Consider the following 12,136-nt stretch of genomic DNA (forward strand, 5'->3'; position numbering starts at 1 on the left):
AAGCCAGCAATGTTTCTGAATATATAATTATAAATAGCCTGCCCATGTGCACATGCAAGAACTGTGTTACTCAGAAATCGCTTATCTGAATGGCAGGGAAATCTCAAAAATCTTTCTCAGGAAGGAAGTAAAAGGAATGTAATGATCCTTAAAACCCCAAAGATATGATTATAGAAGATAATTGTTTGGACTATTCCTAAAAGTAAACTGTGCATATGTCCATTTTATAACTTACCAGTAATTTTCTTTTAAAAGGTCCCAGCATGGTCTCCTTAGAAAACCATTATGAAAAGAAAGCCAAGAAGAGAAGGAGGAAGCACAAAATATTCCCCAGGGAAAGGACATGTATGAGGTGGGAGTCAGCACTGTGAGAACCTGGTCTAAATGTGCAGGAAACCACCTTGAAAACAAACATCCCCATGCAGATTCGTTGGCAGGACAGCTTGTTTTTGCTCTAATGTCCCACCCCTCTCCTGGCCTCCCGTCTATCCTCCACCTTCAAGTTGGGATATTCTGTGGAACTGGGATTTTTACAGACTCTGGAGGGAGTATAAGTAGGCCAGGGGGCCCTGCAGACCTTAATTACGGCCGCTCTCCGCCAGTAGTGAGAGGGAAATGTCCTGGTGCCGTCAAATAACGCCCTACTCCTGGCTTCAATAGACTCCACTGCGACTAGGTCCTGAGTACCTCGGAGAGTAGAGAGGCCGCGGGGAAGCAGGTCTCCAGGAGAACAGAGATGCCCTTGGCCCAAACCGCGCCTCCCTCTTGAACTAAGGTGACTCTCCCTGACCGCCTTCCTGTAGTTGAATCTCAACCACCCGGACTACTAATAAGAGGACAACGAAAGGAGAAAAAGGAAGGGAGCATGGCAAAAAGTATGCTCTAGTAGATCTAGGCAACGTGGTGAAGAATGACAAGAATCAAACTGAAACACTGGAACGCTGCTAAGGGCTCGCTTGCGTTAACACACTGGCACCAGTCTCGCTGGGCTGTGAATTATATGGAAATCCCTTGTTTACCATCCTCGTAGGAGGTCCGTAATGATCTCTCAGCTGGCGAACTCCAGGGGTCAGACGCTTACTAGTTAGGGGGCCAGCTGTCCTACAGGGTGCCCAGCTCGGAGGACTGGCTGCTCTTCCACTTGTCCGCAGCTTCCACCCCGAGGGCCTTGTCCCCCCTCAGATGTGGTGCCGACCAACGGCCGTCCTTCTTTCACTTGACCGAGTCAGAGCTGCAGCCCACAGCAGAAGCTGCAGGGGCTGGGCAGGGCTCCAGGCCGGAGGGGCCGGGAAGCGTGAGCCGCGCTCCGCCGCGCCTGGCACAGTAACGGAGCAGCGGCTCCTTTGTGGGCTGCCACGTCCCACTCCCTGGCGCACAGCGGGGACGGTGGATCTGCAGGGTGATTGATAAGTGAGAGCGAGTGGCCGCCGGACCCCCCTCCTCCCTCCTGCTCTTTTCCCTCCTCCCTCCCGGCGCCCTCCTTCCTGCCAGAAGCCAGCACGGTGGCGAGCCGTTCAGTGGGAACCTGCCTGCCCTTGGGGGCGCCGCCCGCGCTCGCCACCGTGTCCCGACCCGCGGGTCGCGGTGCTCCGACGGTGCGCCGGTTCCCGCACCTGCCCGGGTCGCAGATGCGGTGGGCGCCTCGGGGCGAAGCTGCGGGCGGCGCGCCGGTTGGGTAAGTTCCGAGCCCTCGGGGACGCTGCGGCGCGCTCAGCCCCTGCCCGGCCCGGCTGCCTCCCTGGGCCCGCAGACCCGGCGTGGGACGAACCAGCCGGTGGCCGCCGCCCGGGAGTGCTGGGTCTGGGGCCGTCCGCGCCGGCACGGCCAGGCTCGGGACCTCGCGCAGCCCCGGACCACGGCCGCCGCGGGCGGCCCCCTGCCTGGGGAGCTGCGGGGCCCCGGCGCGAGCGCCTCCCGAGGTGCCGTCGCGGCCGTGGGCCCGGCGGCCGGGCAGCGCAGCCGGGGGAGGCGGGGAGGGCTGCTCTGGCGGCGGGCGCCCCCGGGTCTCCGCTAGGGGCCCGGAGAGCGCTCGGGGGGCGGCATTCGCCCGGAGCAGGAGCGTCGGGGCAGAGGTGGCCGCAGGCCGGCAGTGGGGGGCCTGCCGGGCTCCTGCTACCTCCGGGATCGGGGGCGGCCGCGGCGTGGACGGGCCAGCGCGCTCGATGGAGGCACTGCAGACCCGAGCCGGGCTCCACTCGGTTAGATGCGAGTGACACAGCGGAGACGGAGTCCCCGCTCATGGGGCGAGGAGAGGGAGCATTTGTCCTACTTTAATGTCTGCCTCTGCCTCCTTTGGGTTCCCAGTTCACCCAGAACCTTCCCACCTCCTGGGAAGTCCGCTCTTCCTAAGCGGGCGCCGCGGCTCTGCCTCCCGACACGCCGGGCCACATGAAACTTACTTAAAGTGCCTTATCCGGATGGAGGTCGATCTCTTCCCAATAACTATGTTCAGGAGAGCGAGTGTGGAAGTTCAGGGACAGGCAGGCGACAGAACAGTGGTGGGAGGGTCCAACGACCCGTGTGGGCAGCTATCCTTGGGGGGGAAGATGTGCCACGCCAGCCCTCAGTTGGTCACCCAGCCGGTTTCACCGCCGCATTCCTTCTTTCAGTCAAGAATTTAAAAGGGCCCTAGACCCCCCAGTCTAACTACTCGCTTCTCTCCCTCTCTCTGTGTGTATCTCTCTGAAATTTCTAATAGTCTCTGTCCTCAGGGAGTACTGACAGCACCGTCAATGTCTTAAAGGAAATTACCATATTTAAGAACTAAAACTAACGTTTGACATTTCACTTTCAAATACAATTTTTTTAAAAAAGACCGTATTCACGTAAAACATCACTACCACTATTTAACTTTAGGTAGATAGTTCTCTAATCCACAATAAGCAGTAACGAGTGTTTTGGAAAGCTGCTGGACTGGGACTCAGAATCCCTAGGTTCTGTTTCTAATTTTATAGACTGGAATTTAAGCAAGTCAGCACTTCCCCTAGTTGAGGAATGTCCTCATCTATTAATGTATCTGATTTCAAAGGTCTTGTCCAGCTCTCATGTTGGCTTGTAGTTCTATGAAATGTTGACTTAATTAATAAATGTTTGTTAAGTGAATGTCAATGAATAAACCATATCTCTCTAGGAACTATGTATATTTAATATTCGGAAATATAGAGGGAAAAGATGCCTCTTTTCTTTGAAAGGAAAGCCTAATGGTGCTCACACTACATCACTCTGCTGATACTTGAGGATGCAATTGTAATAGAGTAGGAGGCCACAGAGGGCTACCCCTCTCCCTCTGGGGACAGCCCTTCTCGACGTTGCCATTTGGCATAGAGAAGGAGAATTTGAGGCCCCAGAAGGAAAGGATCTTGCCCAAGATCAAGCAAGAATTACAGGATGGGGAGGTGGCTCATGATGTCTGGTCCAAGGCGCTTCCCTGAAGGAAAAAGAGGGGGAAAGGAGAAAAATTCTGGAGGAGAGTACCAGAGCCACAGGTTGCTAAAGTGCCCAAGTTCACAAACTACCAGAGCCCTTCTGGGGGAAGAAAGCTTGGGCCAAGGTCATCTATCCTAGAACCTGAGCTTGAGCTTAAGAAAGAAGGAAGCGGGGAGAAGCAGGGGGCTTTTTGGTCTCAGATGGCTTATTTTGCCTAAGTGGCTGTCTCTATCCCACATCTGGCACAGCAGCGGAACCCTGTGTGGACTGGGTCTGCAGCAGGCTGGGACTGAAGAGGCAGGTAAAGTAAGCAAAAGTGTTTTGTAAGACGGGCACATCTTTCGGGCAATTGCTTTTCCCACTCTGTCATTCCCCCCTTTCCCTGCCTCAAATCCCCCGTTCCTGCCAGAGGCAGCCCCTGGCCTTCCTGGCCACAGCAGACATTGACATCTTGGGCAAATGGATTCCACTGGACTCCACACCAGGAGACTCCTGGGTCCAGGAACCTTAAGATAATTTAGGGGAGATGAGATAATGGAGGCAAAACCCCAACACCTGGCTGTTAGTAATGCTGTGGAGAGGTTATCTGAAGGTGGCTGAATGGCAGAGCTAGGAGGGCCCATGTAGTCCACCCCCGTTTGCCAGTGGGGACCGGAAGATCCAGAAAGAACCTACCTGGCGACAGAGCTAGATCAGAACTCAGGTCTACTGGATCTCAGGCCAAGACTTCTTCCAGCTCTCCTCCCGTTCTCAGAAGTCAGGCTCCCTGCACTGCCGCCTTCTGTTCCAGCTCCCCGGCCCCTGCAGCCCCGAGGCTTAGGGCCCCTTCTGTGGGCTCCCACTCCCAGCGGAGACTCAGCTTGGCAGCGGCTTTCTGACACCCACTCCTCTTCTCCTTCCACCAGGCGAAGAGCACACGTTTAAACTTCATTCTCTGGCTAAGTATAAACCTCAGGGGGAGAAGGGTTCTGTTGTTTATCTCAGTCTATAAGCTAACGTTGAACTGGATTTAGGAATCCAGGCAAGTATCTGTTTGGCCAGTAACCACCCAGAAAGTAATTTTCTTAGCCCTGCAACAAAGCTCTGTATGGAAAGCACAAAGAAAGCCCCTAGAACTCCTTGCCCTCCTACACAGACATACTGGTGTGCCACGCACCCCGCTCTCTGAGAGGCACATCTACACACACACACACACACACACACACACACACACACCCTTCTTACTGGGAAGATCTGGACCCTGGCTTGGTAATCTGGAATGAGAATCCCCCTCCGCCCCCCCTCCCACACAGCCCCAATGGCCAGGAGAGGGGGGGCAGGTGGAAGGAACCACTCGCAAGAGCGGGAGGAGGCCGGGCGGTGCCAGCCCCTTTGCGTCCTCTCCCGGGAGCTCACCCTGAGCTCAGCCACCCCCTCGCCGCCCGCCAGGTTGGAGGTGGAGTAGTTCAGAATCCACTGACGCAGCCCGACTGTGAGCTTGAAAGCCGCTCGCGGGGAAGGGAAGCATCTGCCCCTCCCTCCCCACCGCGCGCGCCCTCCATCCCGGCCGGCCCCCTCCCCCCGTGACGTCACCCCAGCCCTGTCCGGGGGAGCCTGCAAAGCCTCTCAAATTCAAACTGCTGGGCGCACTGCTGCCTCTGTCACCGGATTGAAAGCGCGCGCCCAGGCTCTCTGTCGCCGGCGCCCGCCGACCGGGCCGGCAGGCAGGCTCTCCGACCTCCCTGCGCAGTCGCGCCCCGGGGTCGCCCTCGGCTCTGCTGCCCGTTGCTCCAACCCTGCTCTTCCGCCCCTGCTGCCTGCCGGAGTTCTGACTTCGGCGCACCCCCACCCCCGCCAAATTAAAGCAACCCACGGAAAACAGGGCAGCCCCCTGGAAGCGGCGTCTTCGTTTACCTTGCTCTCTCTCTCTTTCCGAAGATGTTAAACTACCGGTGGACCGCAGAGGAGAGGGGTCCCGTCTTCTCCTGATGCGTGAGTAACCCCCACCCTGCACTGTCTTGTCTTTTCCATCCCCCTCCTCCGCCGCCAGTCCCCTGATTTTCCCACCCCCTCTTTGCGCAGTTAGAAAAAAAAGTAAAGCAATTTCTGCTGCGAGCCCAAGGCGGGCGAGCCGCCGAGATCGCTTCAAGATACCCCAGGGGAGGAGGAGATGGGCTGGATTTAGTAGGACAACTCGGTTACTAATGACTCCGCGGCTGGCTGCGACCCGCCGGGAAATCAGGTGCAGGCGTGTTTGTTCGCGGACGCGCGTGTGGGTGGGCGGGGGTGGGGAAACCGGCACAGCTTTGAACGACGCAGTGATTTCATTTTGCCGGGCGGCCCCCTCCCCGCATTCCCTCCCTCCCACTCCGCCCCTTGCCTTGTCATTTTAATCGGGCGTCCTTGTTTCTTTCTCCCCGCATCCTGCTCTCTCTGCCCACTCCCCAAGGTTTGCCTGTAGGTACCTGAGCTGACACCGACGGTGCCTAAAGATGCTGAGCGGCGTTTGGTTCCTCAGTGTGTTAACCGTGGCCGGGATCTTACAGACGGAGAGTCGCAAAACTGCCAAAGACATTTGCAAGATCCGCTGCCTGTGCGAAGAGAAAGAAAACGTACTGAATATTAACTGCGAAAACAAAGGATTTACAACTGTTAGCCTGCTCCAACCCCCCCAGTATCGCATCTATCAGCTTTTCCTCAATGGAAACCTCCTGACCAGACTATACCCGAACGAATTCGTCAATTACTCCAACGCGGTAACACTCCACCTCGGCAACAACGGGCTGCAGGAGATCCGCGCCGGGGCGTTCAGCGGCCTGAAGACCCTCAAGAGGCTGCATCTCAACAACAACAAACTCGAGGTGCTGAGGGAAGACACCTTCCTGGGCCTGGAGAGCCTCGAGTACCTCCAGGCTGACTACAATTACATCAGTGCCATCGAGGCAGGGGCCTTCAGCAAACTGAATAAGCTCAAAGTGCTCATCCTGAATGACAACCTTCTGCTGTCGCTCCCCAGCAATGTGTTCCGCTTTGTCCTGCTGACCCACTTAGACCTGAGGGGGAACAGACTGAAAGTGATGCCTTTCGCTGGCGTCCTCGAGCACATTGGAGGGATCATGGAGATTCAGTTGGAGGAAAACCCATGGAATTGCACTTGTGATTTACTTCCTCTCAAGGCTTGGCTGGACACCATCACTGTTTTCGTGGGGGAGATTGTTTGTGAAACTCCCTTTAGATTGCACGGGAAAGATGTGACCCAGCTGACCAGGCAAGACCTCTGTCCCAGAAAAAGTACCAGTGACTCCAGTCAAAGGGGCAGCCATGCTGACACACACATCCAAAGGCTGTCACCCACAGTGAATCCTGCTCTCAACCCAACCAGGGCCCCAAAAGCCAGCCGGCCACCCAAAATGAGAAATCGCCCGACTCCCCGGGTCACCGTGTCAAAGGACAGGCAGAGCTTTGGCCCAATCATGGTGTACCAGACCAAGTCCCCTGTGCCCCTCACCTGCCCCAGTAACTGTGTCTGCACCTCTCAGAGCTCAGACAATGGGCTAAATGTGAACTGCCAGGAAAGGAAGTTCACCAACATCTCTGACCTGCAGCCCAAACCTACCAGTCCAAAGAAACTCTACCTAACAGGGAACTATCTCCAAACTGTGTATAAGAATGACCTCTTAGAATACAGCTCTTTGGATTTGTTGCATTTAGGAAACAACAGGATTGCAGTCATTCAGGAAGGTGCCTTCACAAATCTGACCAGTTTACGCAGACTTTATCTGAATGGCAATTACCTGGAAGTGCTGTATCCTTCTATGTTTGATGGACTGCAGAGCTTGCAGTATCTCTATTTAGAGTATAATGTGATTAAGGAAATTAAGCCTCTGACCTTTGATGCTTTGATTAACCTCCAGCTCCTATTTCTGAATAATAACCTGCTACGGTCCTTACCTGATAATATATTTGGGGGCACGGCCCTCACCAGGCTGAATCTGAGAAACAACCATTTTTCTCACCTGCCTGTGAAAGGGGTTCTGGATCAGCTTCCTGCTTTTATTCAGATAGATCTGCAAGAGAACCCATGGGACTGTACCTGTGACATCATGGGGCTGAAGGACTGGACAGAACATGCTAATTCCCCTGTTATCATAAATGAGGTGACCTGCGAATCTCCCGCTAAGCACGCAGGGGAGATACTGAAGTTTCTGGGGAGGGAGGCTATTTGCCCAGACAGTCCAAACTTGTCCGATGGAACCATTTTGTCAATGAATCACAACACAGACACACCTCGGTTGCTTAGTGTGTCTCCCAGTTCCTATCCTGAACTACACACTGAAGTTCCACTTTCTGTCTTAATTTTAGGATTGCTTGTTGTCTTTATCTTATCTGTGTGTTTTGGAGCTGGTTTATTCGTCTTTGTCCTGAAACGCCGAAAGGGGGTGCCAAGTGTTCCCCGGAGTGCCAACAACTTAGATGTGAGCTCCTTCCAATTACAGTATGGCTCTTACAACACCGAGACTCAGGATAAGACAGATGGTCACGTCTATAACTATATCCCCCCACCTGTGGGTCAGATGTGCCAAAACCCCATCTACATGCAGAAGGAAGGAGACCCAGTAGCTTATTACCGAAACCTGCAAGAATTTAGCTATGGCAACCTGGAGGAGAAAAAAGAAGAGCCAGCCACACTTGCTTACACTATAAGTGCCACCGAATTGCTAGAAAAGCAGGCCACACCAAGAGAGCCTGAGTTGCTCTACCAGAATATTGCCGAGCGAGTCAAGGAACTCCCCAGTGCAGGACTAGTCCATTATAACTTTTGTACCTTACCCAAAAGGCAGTTCGCCCCTTCGTATGAATCTCGACGCCAAAACCAAGACAGAATCAATAAAACCGTTTTATATGGAACTCCCAGGAAATGCTTTGTGGGGCAGCCAAAGCCGGACCACCCTTTACTGCAAGCTAAGCCGCAATCAGAACCAGACTACCTCGAAGTTCTGGAAAAACAAACTGCAATCAGTCAGCTGTGAAGGGAAACCATTTACAACCCTGTGGCATCAAAGGATGCTGCTCCAAACTCTTGGAAGCACTGCATTTGCTTTTGTGTGTGTTTGTGCTCTCCCTTTTCCCAGCGGCCATGGGGGACTTTGAAAATGGTGGGGGTATGGAATGAAGCAACGATACTGCTTTTCCAAGTTTTCCTTTAAGTTATTTCTCTCTTGCTCCCCACCGCCACCTTTTCTTCCCTTCTCTCCTTAGGAATCATCATTGAACGTGAATGTTTCTACAGTGCAGTTTTTCATATATTGTTTATGGTTTTGTTTCTTTTCCCTTCTTTTATTTTTCCAGTGTGGGAATGGGAAGAGGAGATGATAGTGAATGAAGAAAGAGTAAGCAAATTTTTCAAATGAAAATGAATAGTGTATTTTGTAGGAGATCTCCTAAGATCTTTTGAGACTATACATTCTTTTGTAAATAATGATATATGGTATTTCTGTCTTCAGTTACCGAGCCGAGTATAGCCACTAGGCATCACTTCTTCGTGTTAAAGTGCCTTTGCACTTTAAGTACATTACTTAAATGTTGCTTTTAGCTTTGATAAGTTGAACATATTTTAATGTGTTGTATTTTTGAAATTAAGAACACTGTAAAATAGATCGAAATGTCAGCTATATTAAGTCAACGTACAGTTTGCTTGAGTTATAGAATCCAGCCTGTCATCAAATGATTCTAGTTCTAGGACTTTCAAGATTTAACTGTAAAATATTTCCTTTCCTCTGAATTTGTTCTAAGTGATTTTATTTAAGTCAACTAAAGGGATTTAACAGTGGACTAGAGGTAATAAACTGCCTCAGTTGGGATTAGTAATTCATTAATAAAATATATTTAACCCAATATCAGAGTCAATTGAACAATTAATGCCCTTCCGTAAGTTATTATTTTACACTAACATGGTCAGTGTTTTAGATTATTTTCCTAATTAAGAGTATGTTACACAACTTGTAATATATTTTTTCTGCATTAAATTAGATATTTTTATATATTTAACTGAAAGAGTCTGTATTTCTAACTTTTTAATTGAAATTAATATTTTTTCTGCCTATTGAGACATTTTCTATAAACACATACCAGTAGAGGCCGCCACACACCTCATTTAATAAAGACATATGAGCCATTAAATAACTTGAACAAAGACTTCAAAGGTGAGATTAAACTTCCCAAGTAAATTCTCTGCAAATTCAAGGCAGCAGAGACAAATGTATACATTACTTTCTATTTCTTTTAGGATTAAAGGTTAGACTCAGAATCCTCAATTTTCACATTTTCAGAGGAAGCAGCATTTTCCTCTTAAGTTTATTGAAGCGTTAATGGGGTGCTATCAAATCATGTACTATTTGCATCTCCAAATTGATTAATAAGTACCTAAGCCAAGAAAGTAAGATCTTTTTTCTCCTGCCTTCTTTATGCATGTGTTACTTGAATTTTTCCATGTCAGCTTGAGCAAGCCTTTTGTTTTGGTCTTAGCATTAAAATGATTTTAACTAACCAAGTCTCTATAACATTTATGAAGCCTTATTTGCCTGTAAATAATTTTTAGATGCAAACATTATTGTGTGATTTCAACAAACAGCCCTTCTTCACAACAAAAAATAGTTTTGTTTTGTCTATTGTAAATCCTTATGCAACTGGGATGGTGATCTGCATATAAAGTAGTCCAGCTTTTCAATTCCTTATTAAAGCAATTGATGGCGTCTGAAAGCAGCACACTGTTTCCTTTTCATAAATAGGTTACTGCACATAATAATCCTTTATTATCATGTGGAGATTGAAGTGGATTCTGATAACTTACTTTTAAAGCTTTAAAATGACTAACAGTACATTGTCACTACAAACAATTCATGTGATAGGCTTTCAATTAGAAATTACTTAAATTCAAATTATTTGGATTGATCATTACTGGTGCAAAATAGTTTGTTTTAACAATAGAAGGTAATTGTGTATATATAAATTTAAAGGGCATTCAGGAAAAAAAATGCCTTTAACAACCTAAAATCTCTGCATATCTACAGTGACAAGCTAGCATGTTCATCTTTGACTAGAGATCATAATTTCTATTTAAATCCATTAGATCAAAGTTGACAATGGTGGGCTGAAATGACCTAGAAGATAGTTAATGCACGGAGATTTTACATTTCATACAAGAGGAACAAAGATATTATATTAGTTGAACTTGGAGATAGCTCCTCAAATCACCTCTTTTTTGCATGAAGTATTTATGTATGCATATATGTAAAAGTTTCAAACATCCTCTTGTGGCTGCTCTCATTTGGTACAATGGTAAATACAGAATACAGAGGTAGGGTCTTGGGGAGTGATTATGAAGGCAAGTCAGTATACAGACTCTATTAATAATGTTTAGATTTAAACTAGATGACTAGAACTACTGATGTAGCCATTCCACTTCAGTGTTCTAACTCTCCTGAAAGTAAAGTCATCCCTGTAAAATGCTACTTATCCATAAAAAACCTAATTCATTCATTTTAAATAGGAATAGCTTAATCCTTGCTTAGTTACATGACTTTAAAGAGGCCTCCTGGAAGAACTCAGATTCATAAACTCTTGCCTAATAATTATGTTTTAATTCTAGATTCTCACGCTTCTTAGATTTGTGCATTATTTGGATGTATTTGAATGTAGTCCAGACTATTCACTTAAAGGCATAATGCACTATATAGTTTGAAGCTTCATTTTCTAATGCAGTCACAAACATTTTATATTTATTAACTTATTAGCATTCCCACTGACTGAATTGTTTTGCTTAATCCACTCAAGTGCTTTCAAACATATTTTGGGGGGGGGGTTATTTTTCTCTTCTACAGCTGGAGTTTGTTATTTCACTTCTATTTCACATGCAGCTTGTACTGGATATGAGAATCAGCACAGCAAAATGGTTCCAGCCAACAGAATGTCATCCTCCCCAGGCCCTGCCTGGTACATATCTATATATCTGGCCCTACGAATGGCAAATGGTAATTCCCTTCAATTCTAGCTCTTAATTAGTTGCTTTCATTGTTTTTGACTATACCTGTGGCTCACCTTGTATTGAAACATTTAAAAGTACCACTTCTCAGTCTAGACACAATTGCCAAGAGTCCATTTTGGTTCTGGATTTTTTTCAACCTGTGTGCCTTGTTAGTTCCATCCAGCAGTTGGTGAGTAAGGAAATGAGCCTTCAATTTCCTTTGTTTTGTCCTCTCACCTCTAAGGTGATTTAATTTTTCTACATATTTTCATGTCATCAAGTGCTCAATATTTTATGGATTTTACAAAAAGTGTATGAGGAATTAGAGATTCTGTGATTTTTCAGACTTTGGAAATTCATTTTGATGGTCCACATTTCAGAAACATCCTGAATTAGATGCTAGAGTAAAGAAAGCCTTCCAGACAATTCTCCCAATCCAATTGTTTCTTCATTCATTCATTCATTCATTCATTCAATAAAGATTTATTGAGTGCTTGCTTCCTAGTTGCAAGGTTCTGTTCTGTGTACTGAGGGGGCACAGAGATAAAGCAGACAGGATCTCTGCTCTACTCCCTCCCGCCTCCCCTGCTAGGGAGCTTATTACCCAATAACGGATAACTTTATCTGAATGGCAATCACACACTGTAAACAGTGGGAACTGTAAGGAAATGCAGGAAGTTGGGTTTTTAAAGGTAATTCTGTGCAATG

The 12,136-nt window shown here is 48.4% G+C and overlaps 1 protein-coding gene across 2 annotated transcripts; it reads left to right on the plus strand.

Annotated features, from left to right (window-relative positions):
* The first annotated feature begins 604 nt into the window (after nucleotides 1-604).
* SLITRK2 (SLIT and NTRK like family member 2) lies at nucleotides 605-11,386 on the plus strand. 2 transcript variants are annotated; one of them, XM_036880883.2, is made up of 3 exons: nucleotides 605-1,675; nucleotides 5,344-5,397; nucleotides 5,855-11,386. In XM_036880883.2, exon 3 carries the CDS (start codon nucleotides 5,898-5,900, stop codon nucleotides 8,433-8,435), a length of 2,538 nt encoding a protein of 845 aa, XP_036736778.2. In that variant the 5' UTR covers nucleotides 605-1,675; nucleotides 5,344-5,397; nucleotides 5,855-5,897; the 3' UTR covers nucleotides 8,436-11,386. The 2 variants fall into 2 exon arrangements, with proteins under 2 accessions (XP_036736778.2, XP_036736777.2); XM_036880882.2 differs by lacking the exons at nucleotides 605-1,675; nucleotides 5,344-5,397 and adding an exon at nucleotides 5,512-5,647.
* Nucleotides 11,387-12,136: the final 750 nt, after the last annotated feature.

The sequence above is a fragment of the Manis pentadactyla genome, chromosome X (assembly GCF_030020395.1).
Source record: "Manis pentadactyla isolate mManPen7 chromosome X, mManPen7.hap1, whole genome shotgun sequence".
Classification (NCBI taxonomy): Eukaryota; Metazoa; Chordata; class Mammalia; order Pholidota; family Manidae; genus Manis; species Manis pentadactyla.